We start from the raw sequence: 19,322 nt of genomic DNA, 5'->3' as shown, positions 1-19,322 counted from the left end.
GCTAGCCCCGCCCATTGATGGGCAGAGCGAGCGGGTAAAATTGCGTGAGAGCTGAGACGTCAGGGTCAAGCCTGATTTCTCAGCTCTTGCAATCTTACCAGCACTGGATATCTGGCATGATTAGCCTCTTGGTTATTTCCGGCAACAGGCTAAATAGTTTATTCAAATATATTACAATTCTAATTTATGTGAGCTTGGCAGTCAATCATCTGGGCTCACTTGCCTTTGTGAGCTCACCATGAAAGGTTCTGTCAGTGGGGGGCAGGTATTTTCCTTGCCGAACAGTCGTGTTGGACCATTGAGGTCTTCCCTCTCAGGGAGGTCGAGGGAACGGAGTGGAGTGCTCCTTGGGTATTGCCCAACAGGCAGGACCTGGAGGGGAGAGGCCATGTCGGCAGCTTGATCAGGTAATGGAGGAGAGGGCACTGCCACTCTGCATGCAATCAGTGGTGGATGGAGGGGGGACTCACTGCTGCTCTGCATTTGATCAGTGGAGAAGGTGTGATCGGTCTAGGCAGCGGGGGCAATATTTTCGGGTGATGTGGGGCTCACAATTGGCCACGGGGCTGGAGGCGTGGCTGTGTTGAGGCCAGCTGCAACAGCATGGGAGGTTCAATAAAAACATAAGAACATAACAACATAAGAAATAGGAGCAGGAGTAGGCCATCTAGCCCTTCGAGCCTGCTCCGCCATTCAACAAGATCATGGCTGATCTGAAGTGGATCAGTTCCACTTTCCCGCTTTCTCCCCATAGCTTTTAATTCCCTTGTCTGTCAGAACCCTAGCTACCCGTGACTTAAATATATTTAGCGAGGTAGCCTCCACCGCTTCAATGGGCAGAGAATTCCAGAGACTCACCAACCTTTGAGTGAAGAAGTTCCTCCTCAACTCCGATCTAAACTGTCCCCCCCTTATTTTGAGTCTGTGCCCTGTAGTTCTGCTATCCTTTCTAAGCGGGAAGAATCTCTCTACCTCTACTCTATCTAGCCCCTTCATTATCTTGTATGTCTCTATAAGATCCCCCCTCAGCCTTCTAAACTCCAATAGACCCAGTCTATTCAATCTCTCCTCATAGGCTATCCCCTTCATCTCCAGTATCAGCCTGGTGAACCTTCTCTGCACTCCCTCCCAGACCAATATATCCTTTCGCAAATGCGGCGACCAAAACTGCACACAGTACTCCATTTGCGGCCTCACCAGTGCCCTGTACAGTTGCAGCATGACCTCCTTGCTTTTATATTCTATTCCCCTCGCTATAAAGGCCAACATTCCATTCTTGATCACCTGCTGCACCTGCAGACTGGGTTTTTGCGATTCGTGCACAAGGATTCCCAGGTCCCTCTGCACCGTAGCATGCTGCAGCTTTTCACCCTTTAAATAATAATCCCTCCTGCTATTATTTCTACCAAAGTGGATAACCTCACGTTTGCTAACATGATACTCCATCTGCCAGGTCCTCGCCCACTCACACAGCCTATCCAGATCTCTCTGCAGACTTTCCGCGCCTGCCACGCAATTTGCTTTTCCACTCATCTTCGTGTCATCAGCAAATTTCGTTACCCTACACTCAGCCCCCTCCTCCAGATCGTCCATGTAAATGGTAAACAGTTGAGGCCCCAGCACCGATCCCTGCAGCACTCCACTAGTCACCGACTGCCAACCAGAATAGCACCCACTGATTCCAACTCTCTGCTTCCTATTAGACAATCAGTCCTCTGTCCACGCTAACACATCACCCCCAACTCCGTGCACCCTAACCTTTTGCAGCAACCTTTCGTGAGGCACCTTATCAAACACCTTCTGAAAATCTAAAAACACCGCATCCACCGGTTCCCCTCTGTCTACCGCACTAGTCACATCCTTACAGAAATCCAATAAATGCGTCAAACACGACTTCCCCTTCACGAATCCATGCTCCGTCTACTTGATCAAACCGTTCTTTTCTAGGTGTCTCGCTATTTCTTCTTTGATGACGGATTCTAGCATTTTTCCAACTATGGACGTTGAACTAACCGGCCTATAATTCCCTGCCTTTTGTCTGCTACCTTTTTAAACAGCGGCGCAACATTAGCCATTTTCCAATCTTCCGGCACTTCCCCAGAGTCCAGCGAATTTTGACAATTAATTACTAAGGCACCCGCTATCACCCCTGCCATTTCTTTCAGAACCCTGGGATGCATTCCATTCAGTCCTGGGGACTTGTCTACCTTTAGTCCCGTTAGTCTATCAAGCACTACCTCTCTAGTGACAGTAATCAAGATTGATGTTTTTTCCTATTACACTTACTCAGGGTAGAATCCTTTATGGGGCTAGGACTGGAGCTGCTGGAGTGATCTGAAATGTTCAATTCATCATCCAGTTCTGCATATATGTCTGCAATACAACAGAAAGAAAAGTGACACTTTTTAAAATGAGGGCATACGAGAGCAATGTTAATATCTTAGGTAAATAGCATAGGAACAAATAAGTAGGAGTAGGTCATTCAGTCCCTTGAGTCTGTTCTGCCATTTATTTAGATCATGGCAGATCATCTACCTCACATCACTTTCCCATACTATCCCCATATTCCTTGATGTCAATAGCATCCAAAAATCTATCGATTTCTGTCACAAACTGGCTCAATGACTGAGCTTTCACAACCTTCGGGTGGAGAATTCCAAAGATTCAGCATCTGAGTGAAGGAATTCCTCCTTTTCCTCTCGCTCTAAAATGGTTTTCCCCTTACTCTGAGAATCATTTTACATTACAAGTATGATCATTAAAGTAATAACTTATATCTTTAAAGATGCTGTGAAAATAGATCATTAATATTTGATTGGTGAGGGCTGAAAGGCCTATTCCTGTGCAGTGCTTTTCTTTTTTGTTAAAACACTAACATTGTATTTTATTATATTCTAATTGTATGAAAAAATTCTGAATTATTATTTGGCCATTCATGTTTTCGATATCAACATTTACAACATATACTGTAACCAAATTATTTGTATTAATTCTGTATTAAGTAACATTTTAGATGGGCTAACCATTTAGAGCTCTACATGTCTACCCATTCAATATTGTTAAGAATCTCAATTGTACCTTTTTCTGTGTTTTCTGCAGAATTAATGTTCTCAAGAAATACTGCATCATTCAGTATTTCATTCCCATCTTTAACATGCAGCGTGTGTATGTCATCTAATGGATTATCACTTGTTTCTGACGACTCACTTTTTAGACTGGCTGTTCCAATGCTGCTTCCCAGATTTGACTTATTGTGCTGCTTTAATTCAAGAAGGTAAACATTAATGCAGGAAGATAATTTGGCATTTTACCACACAATATAGCAACTCCATACTGCAGCCTTAGTTTTGTGGAAGATATGTATAATGTATGATTGAACATATAAATTATATTTGGTGGATCAAAGGAAACCTCCCCAGTGAAACATTAAATTATAAAAAGAATGGGCAGTAGCTGTGAAGAATCTCCTGGATTGGTTTCCACGTTTCACCTTGCCGAGAGCAAAGAACAGAGATGGCCAACCAGAAAGTGAAGAATGCGGTGATGGCTGAAAATATGTGAGCCTTGAGGATGCTGGGTCCTGAAAGATACAGATGTCAGATTGAACATGTAGCAGTTGGTGAGCAAGCCAAAATGGGGGAAGCATCTTCATGACTTTGTCCTCCTCACTCTACCTGTTGAAGATGTATTTGTCATGAGAACGTTCGTTGGAGTGGCCAGTGCACTTCTGGAAGCCAAGCTCTGTCACATTGATTACACCCTTCATTCTGTTGTGTGGCACTACCACCATGGTAAATAGGATAGATTAACAGATTTAGCAGATGAAAATTGGGCATCAATAATACACTGTGAGTCAAGGGCACTAGAATTGCACAACTCGATGGCCTGTAACTTCATGGCCCAGCCTATCCTTCATTACCATCAGACCAGGTCCCATTCTTTCCAGCTGATCTTGAGGTTTTCATGTTTTCAATTTTTTAAACAAATTCTTCAAAGTGTGGGAAAGAAGTGGAGGATGGGGGTGGGGGGGTGCGCACGGGGGAGTCTGTCTACTGGGGATCAGGGAATACTCTCCTCCAAGATAGGTTTAAGGCAGCAGGTATTCTATCACCCTTGCTGCCCCCGTTCTCTCACCTCCCAAGCCTCCCTTCCCAAGATACTGGACTTACCTGTTTCCAGGAGTCCATTGGGTCATCTTCAGTTTCCCCGTTCCAGTCTTGGCAATGCCCATTAATGTGCTCCAGGCCCATCTGGGGCTAATGGAGCTTTTGTCTAATCTAACCAGCCAGCAGCTCCTGAGGGTAGGACTTGCTGCTTAGTGATGGGTGGAAATCCTACAGGTTACCTATTTAGCCCACCCACATTGCTTTATGGCTGTGGGGCAGGCCAGTGTGCAATGGGTCAGCTTCACAACTTCTTTGCATCTGGGCAGATGAGGTGGGGGGGAGTGACAAGCTGTCTGTGCCTAAGTAATACTCTGCCCTGCATTTATGATTCATGTACAAATGATAAGAGAAAAAATGAATGCGTTTTGTATTGTGAATATATACAAATAGCCACAAGAACAGTTAATCTTCCTTTAAGGAAACTCAATGCTTTAGGTGGGCTAAATGGGTAGCCTGTGGGATTTCTGCCCCTTACTGGGCAGCAAATGCTGACCTCAGGAGCTGCTGGTCAGTTGAATTAGCTAACAGCTCCATTCACCCCAGCAGCACCTAAAGCACATTAATGGACATATACAATTAATCCACAGAAACATATATAATTTGAACTTTTGATGAGATAATGTGATGGTTGAACTTCCAAAAGGCATTTAATACATTGCCATATATTAGACAGAGATATGACAGATCTAAAGAAGAATCATATTGGACTCAAAATGTCAACTCTTTGTCCATAGCTGCTGCCAGACTGGCTAATCTTTTCCTGCACTTTCTATTTTTATATTGAAGGTGGTGGGACAGGTTGAGGAAATTGTTTAAAAAGCATAAGAGATGCTGTTTTTTATGAATGGCGTAAAAAGTCTGACAACACCAGGTTTTAGTCCAACCAATTTATTTGATAGTAAACACACAAGCTTTTGGGCCCGAAAGCTTGTGCGTTTACTATCAAATAAATCGGTTGGACTAAAACCTGGTGTTGTCAGACTTTTTACTGTGTTTACCCCAGTCCAACACCGGCACATCCACATCATTTTATGAATGGGGCATAGAGCGATGAACATTTGTCAAACGTGGATTTGGCCACAATTGGAGCAGTGTGTTCAATTTTAGAGATTATACATTAGGAAGGATGTGAAGACCTTAGAGATGGTGCAGAAACAATTAATGAGAATGATTTCAGGTATAAGAGCCTTCAGCTCATGGATAGACTGGAGAAGCTGAGACTGTTCTCAGGTGCTCAAAATCATGAAGGGTCATGACAGGCAGATGAAGAGAAACTATTCCCAAGGGCAAAAAGGTTGAGGGCTGGAGAACACAGATTGGCAAAAGAAGTGATAGGCAAAAGAACCAAAGGTGACATGAGGAAAATCATTTTTATGCTGTGAATGTTTATAATCAAGAATGCTCTGTCTGAAAGGGTAGTGGAAGCAGGTTTCATTGTGGCTTTCGATAAGAACTTGAAGGGAAAACAATTGTAGGCTAAAAGGCAAGGGCTAGAGGTATGAAACTGATTAAACCGCTTTTGCAGAGAGCACACATGGGCTTGATGGACCAACTGGACGCTTTTTGTGCTGTGACCGGCCTCTGAATCGATTCCATAATTCCTTCCTATATCGCCACCAGATTTTACAGTATAGTAGTCTGTAAGGCCATTATATTTAACAAACTCAGTTTTTACTGAAATACCACATTATTCACAAGATCTTGCAAACACTAACTTCTATAAATCCATTATATTAATTGTAACAATAACCAAAGTACAGAAAGACCCATAACATTATACCAATTACATATTTTATACTGCATGAAAATTTATTTTACCAACTTTAGCCAATTGTGTATGTGAACATGACAGGATAACTCTAAGTGTTTTGCAAGCTCCATTACTGAACAAGTATTAAAACACTGAATTGAACTATTAAGCCAGCTAAGAAATTTAAAAATACTGCAGCAAATTCACTGGGCCTCACTACATGAGCCTATATTTGCTTCTGATTATGAAATGTAGAACAGGATAATTAACACTATTGGCTTTCAACATAACTGCCTTCCAGATAGTTATCTTTGAGACTTAAACTTGATGACAAAAAGTATATGATGAGAATGTAAACAGCAAATAAAAAAACAGGATTTGTACAAAAAGACATCATGACTGAATATTTTTCTAATTCTGCACAGACCACAGCAGGCTACAACTGTAACATAATACTGCATAAAGAAGATTAGGATGCTTACATGTGACATCAGGGAGATTTGGTGGTGGTAAGTCATTACATTTCTGTTAGCTTCCATGAAATATCTCTGTGTGCGCCTTCTCTCCCGATCAAGCTTCTTCTCCATCATTATCTGCATTGCGCATAAGTTGTCCATGTATTTCATCATAATATCTGAAATCATCGCACTTACTTCTACAACATCTGGTCGTGCTTCTGAATCAGAGGTCAAACACCTGTAGTAATTGATTAATTTATATAACAAAAACAAAATGGAGTTTCTAAGTAAAAATGCAATGATTTTTAAAGTTTTATATTCTTTGGTATACACATGTATGCCTACATATTGTGCACATTCCAGCATCACATAATACACTGTAATTGAAAGCATAAATATCCTGTATGGTTGCTGAGTATTGTTTTCAAAATTCTATGAACAAAATTGAAGAATATGATATATTAGCATAATTGAATAAAATTGCCCAGCAAGAACAATTTAAAAGTGGAAAAAATTGTATTTCTTAGATGTTCCAGGCCTGAAATCTGTCTGGAAACAACTATGGTTCCACTTCCAACACTGAAAATGTTTTATATCTTTATTTCAAGTGTAGAATACAATAACTACAATCCGGACACGAGAGGCAGAGGTAGTGGTAATTTCACCTGTTGACAGCAGCTGCCACTCCTGCCTCCATCTCAAATGCTGACAACTGCCAGTCTCCAGATGCAATTTTACAACTCATCTGCCTCATCCTGGACCACAATGTCTTCACCTTCAACAACCAGTTCTTCATCCAGCCATGGGGACCAAATTTGCATCTCAATATGGCAACACCTTCATGCACATGTTCAAACAGGACTTTCAACTAATGGTATACACTAGATACATCAATGATATTTTCTTCCTTTGGACTCATGGTGAACAATCACTGAGACAACTATATGATGACATCAACAAGTGCCATCTCACCATGGACTACTCTCCGGAATTGGTTGCATTCTTGGACACACGCATCTCCATCAAGGACGGTCACCTCAGCATCCCACTGTACCGCATGATAACCTCATGATGATCTACTTCTCCAGCTTCCACCCTGACCACGTTACAGAAGCCACCCCTTACGGATAATCCCTCCATATACACAGGATCTGCTCAGATGAGGAAGGTCACAACAGACACCTCCAGACGCTGAAAGCTGCCCTCATCTCATCCTTCGACAGTTCCAATGCGCCATAGCGAAAAACTGCATCTACCTCTTCAGAAGACAAACGTGCGACACGGTGGACAGAGAACCATTTGTCATCCAGTACTTCCCCAGAACGGAGAAGCTACGACACCTTCTCCAGAGTCTTCAATATGTCATTGAAGATGAACGTCTTACCAAGGCCATTCCCAAACCGCCACTTCTTGCCTTCAAACAACCGCACAACTTTAAACAGACCATTGTCCATAGCAAACTACCCAGCCTTCAGGAGAATAGTGACCACAACAGCGCACAACCCTGCCACAGCAACCTCTGCAAGCCGTGCCAGATCATCGACATGGATGCCATCATCTCGCGTGAGAACACCATCCATCAGGTACACAGTACATACTCTTGCGACTCGTTGTCTACCTGATATGCTGCAGGAAAGGATGTCCCAAGGCATGGTACATTAGGGAGGCCATGCAGATACTACAACAACGGATGAATGAACATCGCTTGACAATCACCAGGCAAGAGTGTTCTCTTCTGTTGGGGAACACTTCAGCAGTCATGGGCATTCGGCCTCTGATCTTTGGGTAAGCATTCTCCAAGCGGCCTTCATGACACACAATGACACAGTCACTGAGCAGAGACTGATAGTCAAATTCCGCACATGAGGACGGCCTCAACCGGGACAGTGGGTTCATGTCACACTATCTGTAACCCCCACGACTTGCCTAAGCTTGCAAAATCTCACTAACTGTCCTGGCTGGAGACAATGCACATCTCTTTAACCTGTGCTTAACCCTCTCTCTACTCACATTGTCTGTATCTGGTAAAGACTCCTATTCCAATCATTATTTTGTAATTTGAGTTTGTCTCTTTATATGCCCTGTTTGTGAACAGAACTTCCACTGACTTGACGAAGGAGCAGCACTCTGAAAGCTAGTGGCTTTTGCTACCAAATAAACCTGGTGTTGTGAGACTTCATTTCTAACATCAGGGTATAAAAAATGTCACAACTGCACTTCCATGTAGAGAGGTACCAATCAAGCAGGTTGCTTCATCCTGGATATAGTTTGTTGCAATGTGATCTGCAGGTGTATGAGACAGCTTCATATAATGGGCATGTGGAGAAGGAGATTAGCAAGTTGTGAGCAGGATAGGAAGTGATTATATGCAAAAAGTGAAAGCAGTTTGCAGAGGATTTAAATGCTTTCCAGTTACAACTTTGAGGTAAAAACAGAATGTGGCCTATCCCTGCTTTGAGGGTAGCAGCAAATAAGTTTTGCTTTTGTTATTCATTCAGGGAATATGGGAATCACGACAGGCCAACATTTATCACCCATTCCTAGCTGCCCTCCAGAATTGGGGTTGTCTGTATGCTATTAGGCAGGGACTTCCAGATTTTGACTCCATGACAATGAAAGAATAGTGATTATTTTCAAATCTGGATGTTGTGTGGTTTGGAGGGGAACTTGGAAGTCATGGGGTCCCAATGCAGCTGCAGCTCTTGTCCCTCAAAGTGTTAGAGATCACTGATACAGAAGATGCTGTCAAAACTTTGCTGAGTTGCTGGTATGCTGGTACACATCCAGTCCATGTAATGGAGAGAGTAAGCATTGATGGGGTACTGATTAACAGGCTGCTTTTGTCCTGGATGGTTTCAAGTTCTTGAATGTTGTTAGAACTGCACTAATCCAAGCAAGTAATCCAAGCAATAATTCACCACAATCTGACGTGCCTTGTAATGTGCTGGAAAGGCTTTTGGCAGTCAGAAGGAGAAATACTTGCCACAGAATATCCAACCTCTGTTCTACTGTTGAAGCTCACACTAATTCTTTACTGGACCAATTATGTCTGTGGTTAATAGTGACTCCCAGTATATTAATGCTAAGGAGAAGGGTGCAGGGAATCCAATTAACGTAAATGTAAATTCTCTCATTGTGGATGATAATTGCCTGACACTTCTGTAGCACAAATATTACTTTTCACTTAGTAGTCCAAGCCTGAATGCTGTTTAGGTCTTGCTGCACGTGGACAGAAACTGATTCATTATTTGAAAATTGTGAACATGAATATTTAAATCATCAGCAAATATCCCCAGTGTTGACCTTGCACTTTACTGGAAGTCATTGATGAAGCAGCTGAAGATGGTTGGGCCAAAGACTCGATACTCAGGAAATCCTGAAACAATATTCTGAGATTGAGATGATAGGTCTCCAACAACCTCAACCATTTTCTACTGCGTGCTAGGTATGGCTCCAGTCAGTGCGGGGTTTGCTTCGCAGTGACTTTAATTTTACCAGAGCACGGTCAAATACTGCCTTGATATCACTCTTGCCTTACCTCTGGAATTCAACTTTTTGAACCTTGTTTGGATCAAGTTTCCAATGGGGTCCAGAGTGGAATTATTTTATGATCCTGAACCACCACCACCACCACCACCACCACCACCAACCCCCCCACCAAGTTTTTGGTATAATCTGTTAGAACCAGTAACATTTTGAAGTAGACAAAGCATGAGATTCAAGACAACTTGCTAAAAGAATAAAGACACAGGATTCCATGGGTTTTGAACAAACAAAAATAAACTTTACTACACAAAGTCAAAGATAAGACAATTTATAATATCTATCATATACGTGAACATTCAGGTCCATGTGAATTAAACAGGGAAATCATGGTCAAACTCACCACACTGCACAGTAAATGGCAGATGCAAACAAGACTGATATTAGATTTCTCAACAACAAACCCAGACCTCAGTAAACACTATGGGTGGAATTTTCTGGCTGATCATGCTGGGCGGATTCTATGGTCCTGCTGCAGTGAACAGAATTTTGGCCAAATTCTCCATTCTTGCTTGCAGCTGTGGATGGGCATAAAAATTCCAGCCTATGAATAAGCCAATTTTATTAAAACACTATCCCTCTCACAAAGGATTTCAGTTCCTGGAGACCTCCTCTTATTCTCTCAAAATGTTGTTCCAACCTGGATGGTCTCAAAACAATCCACTTGTTTTGGCAGCACAGTGGTTAGCACTGCTGCCTCACAGCGCCAGAGACCCAGGTTTGATTCCCAGCTTGGGTCACTGTCTGTGTGAAGTTTGCACATTCTCTCCGTGTCTGTGTGGGTTTCTTCCCACACTCCAAAGATGTGCAGATTAAGGGAATTGGCCATGCCAAATTCTCCCCCTGCGTATCCGAACAGGCGCCGGAGTGTGGCGACTAGGGGATCTTCACAGTAACTTCATTGCAGTGTTAATGTAAGACTACTTGTGACTAATAAATAAACTTGAAACTTTACTTTTATTTCATAGGATTACAATCTCAGCTCCCAAGACTCCATTCCCCTGGAACTGCAGTCTGCAACTCACAAGCACAACTTCAACTCTGTTTGGGTTGAGCAGAATACTACTGCTCCAAAGGAATACCTTCATCCCAATAGCATGAGTTACCGTCATCTTAGATCATCAGGGCTGCTCCCAAGACCCCATTGTGTAAACTCCATCAACTGCAGCCCTTTTCTGCTTTGAGCCTCTTTCTATGTCCCTCTGTTTAATTCTTCTTAACTGAGAATTCTCTCTGTCTGGGACATTTCCATTGGACCTCTCCTTGAACCCTTCCCCTGGACTGTTCCCCAATGTGGCATTTTACTCCCTGGTAACATGATCAGAATATTCACACCAGTTATCTCTTGCAAAGGGCACTGAGTCCATTCTCAGCCTGAAGAGCTACACAGCACCAGATTGTGTGTGAGCTGCTTCCTGCCAGTCTACGCATAGCCAGAACTCTCAGAGCCTATCAGGACTTGGGAGTTTCCAACTTCTGCCAACTTTAAGTTTTGATCTTGTAACAACATAAACTGCATACAGTAAGAAAGTGACATTCGACAGCATTGTTGCTGACACATTCCTTTACTTTGCTGATTATTGAAACTAGACTAACAGGGTGTAATTAGCTAGACTGGATTTGCTCTACCTTTTGTGGCTGGATGATACTTGGGCAATTTCTTCACTTTGTTGGGGAGCTGCCAGGGCTGTGGCTGTCATGGACATCTGCAGCTGGTAGACTGATGAAAATGAGGTCAAGTAGGTTTTCCCTCATACTGATTCTTTCACCATGTCTGCAGGCTGATTCAGGCTGTTACGTCCTTCAGGAGTGGCCGGCTCAATCACTAATGGTGTACTGACTGACGTTGAACTCAATTTCCTTGCTACTCTTAGCGCTTTTTTAAAATGGTTTTTAACAGGGAGGAGCACTGATCTAACAGCTGAGGGAGGGAGGTGGGAAATCTTTGTCCATGTTTGACCTGATTCCATAAGAATTCATGAGGTCTAGGGTGAATATTGAAGACTCCCAAGGCCACTGTCTTCTGTCTACCACAGTGCTGCCACCTTGGGTGAGTCTGACCTGCCGATTAGACAGGATATATACAGGTATATGGATGGAGAAGTCTACGATTTTAGTTGTCAGGTGCCTGATTAATCCATGTGACAATTCTCCCAATTTTGGCATATATCTTCAGAAGATGGGTTAGAAGTTTCTTTGTCATGAATCGGATGACTAGAGTGGTCAGGTGATCTGTCCAGTTTTATTTTATTTACTTTCTCATGGTGCTTAGATATAACGCAGGTGCTTTAAGTCATTTCAGACAGCAGTTCAAAGAATTAACCATACTGCAATGGCTCTGGGGTAATTCAGAGATCAGATCAACTAAGGAAAGGAGGTTGCCTTCTATGAAGGGCTTTAGTGACTAGATGGATTTTTTTCGACAATTTGTAATTGTTGCATTTTTCGCCAATTCATAACTGCATTTTCTTAAAGGATAGGCCTGAATGGGTTGGTGATTGGAGAAGCAAGTAGGACTGAAAATGGAAGTGTATAGACTAGAGAAGAGTGTGTGGTGGAAGCATTGTGGAAAAATCTTTGAGGAATAGAGACACCAAACCATCATTCTCAGCCTTGTTGCCTTAACAAAGTGATTTAGTATTTTGCAGTATTGCATCCACGTCCTAAGGATGATGTAGTTGAACCTTACATTCTTTGCCATCTACCTCCAAGTCTGCTGCAGCTTCCTCTGGAATAGATCTGTTGGTGAGCTCCATTCTGCTCCACCAAAATTGTTATTGCATGATCAGTGAACGCTGGAGCACTGGAATGAGACGTCTCTTACCCCAATCTCCAAATTATGACAACTTTAATAGAGTAAAATGACACCCTCTTCAAGTGCCAGAAGTATAAATGGACACCAAATCTAATGAAAATCAGGCCCTTAATTCAATGAGTTGCCCATCATTAGCAAACTACCTACATATCTTTTTCTAATGAAATTCAAGTAACAGCTAAAAGGATTCACGTCTCTTATTGATTACAGTGGGTTGATGGTCTTTTCACCCCAGTGATGTTCATCATTAGTTAACATCAGCCACCTCATCTCCAGAGGTCAAGAAAAATCCTGAAGTTGTTAGTATTGAGCCTTTTCTTTTGAATAGCCCAATAAAGTAAGTTGAATACAAACGTATGAATTAGGAGCAGGATAGGCCACTCGGTCCCTGACGCCTGATCCCTCAATACAATACGATCATGGCTGATTTGATTGTAACCTCCCACTTATTCCCGATAATTTTTTAGCCCCTTGTTTATCAAGAATCTATCTACCTCTGCCTTAAAACATTCAATGACTGCTTCTACTGCTTTTTGAGGAAGGGAGTTCCAAACATTCAATATCCTCTGAGAAAGAGAATTTCACTTTATCCCTGTCTTAAATTACCCCTTATTTTTAAGCAGTCACACCTAGTTCTAGATTCGTCCAGAAGAGGAAACATCCCCTCCACATTCACCCCACAATAATCTGTCAAGACCATTCATGATTTTAGGATGACCTAATATAAAAATCAACACCCAAGTGAAACACAAATTCTGTTTCTTGAGCTGACTGCAAAGCAGAGATGCAAGTTTTCTTCTATGCTGATAAAAATAATTCTCCAGAAGTTATGTGTAATAATTTTGCCAAGGCCAGTCCTCTGTCACCAACACTCTATATTTACAAAATGCACAAAGTACCACTTCTGTGGCATAAGTGTAGAGCTCCTACCAGCTATTTGTGTTCCGAAGTTCCTTTGACCAAAGCATCATTCAGGTACACTGCTACCTGAAATAATCCATGGAGTATGTTCTCCATTACCCATTGAAAAATGACACTTGCGGGAGACCCAAAAGGGCAGGCGAGTATTCGTATGAGCTTTTTGTGCGTATTAATTGTCACATACTTCTGGGAATTCAAGTTACGTGTGGCTCATGTCCAATTTAGAGAATGCTTAACTACTAGTTAACCTGCCGTACAGGTCTTTAATCTGGGACATGGGGTATTACCCGATTGACAGTAAGCTTACAGTCTCCACAAAGTTGGACTGACTTCATAGAATCCATAGAGTGCAGAAGAGACCTTTCAGCCCATCGAGTCTGCATCAACTCTGACTGTGTCTTACCCAGGTCCTCTTTTTCACCCTATCCCCATAACTCAGCATATTTCCCCTGGCTAATGCAAACCTTGGGACACTAAGGGGCAATTTTGCATGGCCAATCCACCTAACTTGCACATCCTTGGACTGTGGGAGGAAACCAGAGCACTCCGAGGAAACCCATGTAGATACAGAGAGAATATGCAAACTCCACACAGATAGTCATCTAAGGTTGGAATTGAACTTGGATCCCTGGAGCTGTGAGGCCGCAGTGCTAACCATTGTGTCATCACGGCACCCAGCTTGAGGACAGGAACAACAGGTGCAAACCACACTATGAAGTGTATGGGTTTTATTATGCTCAGCTTTCTCAGGTGTTCCAGTTCCTGCTGTGCTTTTTCCATAAGGGACTATGGAACTAGTCTTGCTCTAATTGAGTTGACGTAGATCTTAGCTTTAGTTGCCCATATTTTTCCAAACCCATCCCAGAAAACTTCAAGGTACTTACTCATGAAATTTTACAGTCCCGCTGCACCTAGCCTGAAGATCTCCAGCCAGTTCAGTCCAATGTGCTGGAGCCAATCTCCCCCATAAGGGCAGGTTCTTGTCCCCATACAATGATGAGTCAAAGTTGAGCTGACTGCTGCATGTAAGTCATGAGGGTCACTGTGGTGCCCTTTATCTGCAATGGTTCCCCCGTATATGTGGCCACCAGGGCTTTCATGTCTTCTAAGCTCAGGAACTGAGTACTACCCAGAGGCAATCATAAGTCTGCTCTCCAATGTTGGAGACCACAGCCCCCATTTCCACTTCCAATTTTTCCTTGCTAGATATTAATTTACAATAGGAATCATTGCTCCGTCCAACTCAAGGATGTCATTCCACAAGTGTATTTCATTTCTCTATTGATTTTGGATAAAGATTCACTGCACAGTGGTCAGTTAGATTGCTTTTTAAACTCTGTCTAAAAGTAATTTTATGCTTTTTTAAAAATTTTTTTTCTGGTGCATGCAGCCTTGAGGATTTGTGATTTTTATAGACAAAAAGTCAGTGTGATTCAAGAATTCTCTTTTCATAAGAATTGAACAATAAGCCCTCAGCACTCAGAGTGACCTGGATATTGTACATTGAACCACAAAGTTAACAGCTGTACAGGAACAGCAAATAGGACAACAATTACAAAGGCTTGGTGTTTAAGAGAAAATGTTTTACCGCAATTTTACAGGTCCTTGTTGAGACCACACCTGGAGTATACAGTGTACAATTTTGGTCCCCTTACCTCAGGAAAATATATTTGCCTTGGAGATATGTGAAGAGGTTCACTAGACTGATTTCTAGGATCAATTAATTCTTTCCTGCGCTGGAAGTCGAGAACCAGGGGCCACAGTTCCAGAATAAGGGATTGGACATTTAGAACGGAGATCAGGAGAATATATTTTTACTTAAGAGTTATAGCTTTTTGAGATTCTTTACCCTAGAGGGTTGTGGATGCTCAATGGTGGCATATATTCAAGACAGAGGGCCTGATTCCACCATTGCGTCGCGCCCGTTTTTGGGTGCAAAAACTTGGTAAAGTGGGCGTGAGGTGAATCGTGCGATCCGCGCCCGTGCAGATTCCCAGATGATCAAGGCCCAAAAATGGCCAAGATCCAAACCGCACCCAAAACGGGTGCAACGTCAAATTAAATGCATTTGCATGCATTTAAATTGACAATGAGCTGGACACCCAATCTTACCTGCACTTCCCCCTTCACCCATCCAGATTCGGTGTGAAACAGACATGCTCGGCAAAGGTCTGTTTTGGGTGCTCCAACTGCTGAAGAGGTAAATTCAGAGCTTTCGGCGGCTCTCCGACTCAGATCAGTGGTGGTGGGGGGAAGGAGGTGGACCAGATCATTCTCTGATGGGGTTAGGGAGGAGAAGGTGGGTCAGATGATTCTCTGGTGGTGGGAGGGAAGGCCATATCGTTTGCTGGTGTGTGTGTGTGTTGGTGGGTGGGTGGGGAGGGAGTGGAAGAGGAGGAAGGTGGGCCAGATAGATCTCTGGAATGGAGGGGAAGCGGGGGAACCACCTCCACGCTGAGTGGTCGGTGGGAGGGAGGGGGGCAGAGGGTCGAGATCAGCCTCAGTAGCAGGAGGTGGGTGCATAAGGAGGACAGTTATGTTGTGAGGGTGGGGCAATATCTGTGGGGGCCATCACTCCCAGGCCGCTTTATCCACTTTTTGTGACAGGAGTGTTTTTCGAATTTATTTCCACTGCCCATGTGCAGTTGAAGGCTCCAATCAGAGCAGCAGCATTTTGGATGTGATAAGCCCTGCCCACAGCACAACTCAAACTCACGATTTTTTTTCCAGGCTAAGTGAGTATGAGAGCGCCTGAGAACAGGTTTCCAAGTTGGAGCTGAATTGTGCCCAGATTCAGCGCTTAAAATAAAAATGGTAAAATCGCCCCCAGAGAGTAGATTTATGGATACCAATGTATAAAATAAGGTGGAGTTGAGGTAAGAGATCAGCTATGATCATCTCAAATGTTGGAGAAGGCACAAAAAGGAAGGATAGAACACTACTAGCTTATACTCTTACCTTTTGATTGTTCCTAATACTTTGTAAGAATAGAGTCCTTCTTTTACTGGTTCATATGCTGCTTCCACAATCTGTTAGAAATAAAGTTTCAAAAATTATTTGTAGGCAAGAAAAGATAAAAAAGCTTTTTGTCTACAGTTAAAATTAGTTTGAAGTGGCTAAGAACTGGTGCAAATCCCACCCGAATGAACAACTGCTCACCCCGTTTTACTCTCTAACAAACTGATTTGTATAATGTTTCTAGCTGCATATCTAGGAAGGGCTAGAGTGATGGGAGTGAAAAGCAGTGGGGATCATTAATATGAAGTGTTATACCAGAGATGTAGTTGTGTGGGAGGGGATGGTAATTAGTTAAGCATTCACATTTACACAAATAATATTGGGGATCTGCTGCTATGCACTCAAATCAATAAAAGAGCTTCCATTTGCACTCCATGGGCAGAATTTTGTAAGACCCATGAGGTGGATTTGGAGATGGAAGTTGCAGATAAATAAGAAGGCTCAATATCAGGATGGGGACTGAATGTATCTGATCTAGTCGGAAGTATGAATATTGGAAGTGTCTACATATCCAGCAATGGCAGGTATGGCAATAAGTAATAATCATGAAGACTAATAGGGGAATGAGGAGGAATTTTCAGGGATCTTCCCAGCAAGGGAGCAGCCTCCTGCTTAGTCCAAGCCCTGCAGCCCAGTGGAGATAGCCTCCCAGCAGAAGCTTAAAACGACTTGCTCTGTTTTTAGTATTCGGTTCTGAAAACCGGTGATCGAATGGTTCCTGTGGGAGTAAGGCAGAGTCAAGTCCTCAACACTACGGTAAGTTCAGCTGTAAAGCGGTGCCAGGAACAAGATGAAAAAAGCTTTAATTATAGGAGATTCAGTAGTTGGGGAAACAGACATGTGTTTCTGTGGTCTCAGATGTAATCCCAGGATGGTAAGTTCTTTCCTTAGTGCCAGGGTCAAGGATGTCCTTAAATGACTGCAGACCATTCTGCAGGAGGAGAGCAAACAGCCAGAGGTTGTAGTCCAAATTGATATCAAAGATATAGATAGAAACAAAAGTCTCGAGGCAGAGTTTTGGGAACTGAAAGTAGTTCCTCATGAGGTAGTAATCTCACAATTATGCTAGATGCCACATGCTAATGAATATAAAAATAGATGCATAGTATAGCTGAATAATTAGTTGGATAGTTGCTAGCAAAGGGATTTATATTCCAGAGGCATTGTGACTATTTCATACAAGTCACATAGCTTACCCCTCAACAGAGCCAGGACTGATATCACAGTGTGGAGGCTTTCTAGTGCTGTTGCCTAATATTGTTGCAGATGATTTAAACTAACTTAGAGAAAGGATGATGAAGAAGTTTGCAGATGATCATTGATCGTGTGATTGATAATCACAGATGAAATGAGGTGGTTAAGAAGACGTATGGGATTATTGCCTTTATTTGCCACAGGAGTTGAGGGGGTTGAGCTATGAGGAGAGGCTGAATAAACTAGGCTTGTACTCGTTAGAGTTTAGAAGAATGAGGGGAGATCTCATTGAGACGTATAAGATGATGAATGGGATGGATAGGATAGAGGTGGAGAGACTCTTCCCGCTCAGAAAGGACAGTAGGACTAGGGGGCACAGCCTCAAGATAAAAGGGGGGCGGTTTAGAACGGAGTTGAGGAGGAACTTCTTCACTCAAAGGGTGGTGAATCTCTGGAATTCTCTGCCCGTTGAAGTGGTGGAGGCTGCCTCGCTAAATATTTTTAAGACGCGGGTTGATGGGTTTTTGATAAGCGAGGGGATTAAGGGTTATGGGGAGAGGGCGGGAATGTGGAACTGAGCCACGACAGATCAGCCATGATCTTACTGAATGGCGGGGCAGGCTCGAAGGGCTAGATGGCCTACTCCTGCTCCTATTTCTTATGTTCTTATGTTCTTATAGAATAGGATATGAGAGGAAATTAGAACTGTAAGAAACACCATTTGATCTCAGCTAGAGTACTATGTACATTTCTGTTCCTTAGATTAAATGAAGGGTGTGATCAAACCAGACAGCACACAGAGGAGATTTACAAGGATGTTAACAGGAATGGAAAATTTTAGATATGAGAAATGATTTGGAATGTTTTCTTTGAAACACAAATCTGAGGAGAAATTTAATCAAGATGTTCAAAAATATGAGGGACATAAACATTGTAAATAAAAATAATCGATTTCCCTTAGCAGAGAGATCAATAACCACAGGGTATAGACTTAAAGTATTTGCCAGAATGATTAGAGGAGTGTTGAAGAGACATTGTGGGTGAAAACAGTGTGGTGGGGGGTCTGGAACTGACTGCTTGAAATAGTGGCAGAAGCAAAAATCCTTGTGCATGTTTATTTGGATAGGCACTTGATGTGTTGGAACCTCCTGGGCCCTGGACGTAGAGAATAAAAGTGGGATTCAGCTGCATTGTTCTCTTGTGGGTGACACAGACATGATGGACAAAATAGCCTTTTTCTGTGAGGTCAGTTTTCCATTTTTCCGATGATTCTGATGAGGAAACCCACAAGTGCCAATAATGATGCCAACACTGGAAAAAAAACTGAAGGCAAAAATAGCCTTCAAAAGCCCCTGACAGACTAATAGAATTAGACAATCTTAAAATGGTTACAGTACAGAGGGCTAGCAAACCTGAAAATACTGTTAACATTCTGCACCTTGAAATAACTTCAGGCC

At 42.6% G+C, this 19,322-nt stretch overlaps 1 protein-coding gene across 1 annotated transcript in view; it reads right to left on the bottom strand.

Moving 5' to 3' along the window:
- Positions 1-19,322, bottom strand: part of nek10 (NIMA-related kinase 10) — a 265,380-nt gene that overhangs the window by 61,233 nt on the left and 184,825 nt on the right. The window contains exons 25-28 of the mRNA XM_080206316.1: positions 16,612-16,682; positions 6,399-6,612; positions 3,079-3,256; positions 2,287-2,373 (exon numbers count right to left, since the gene is read on the bottom strand). Of these exons, the coding sequence (XP_080062442.1) occupies positions 2,287-2,373; positions 3,079-3,256; positions 6,399-6,612; positions 16,612-16,682 (550 nt within the window). The remainder of the gene's footprint in view (positions 1-2,286; positions 2,374-3,078; positions 3,257-6,398; positions 6,613-16,611; positions 16,683-19,322) is intronic.

Source organism: Carcharhinus amblyrhynchos, chromosome 2, assembly GCF_965287045.1.
Source record: "Carcharhinus amblyrhynchos chromosome 2, sCarAmb.v2.hapA, whole genome shotgun sequence".
Taxonomy (NCBI): domain Eukaryota; kingdom Metazoa; phylum Chordata; class Chondrichthyes; order Carcharhiniformes; family Carcharhinidae; genus Carcharhinus; species Carcharhinus amblyrhynchos.
Note: the sequence above shows the minus strand (reverse complement) of the source record. Positions and strands in the feature narration are given on the sequence as shown.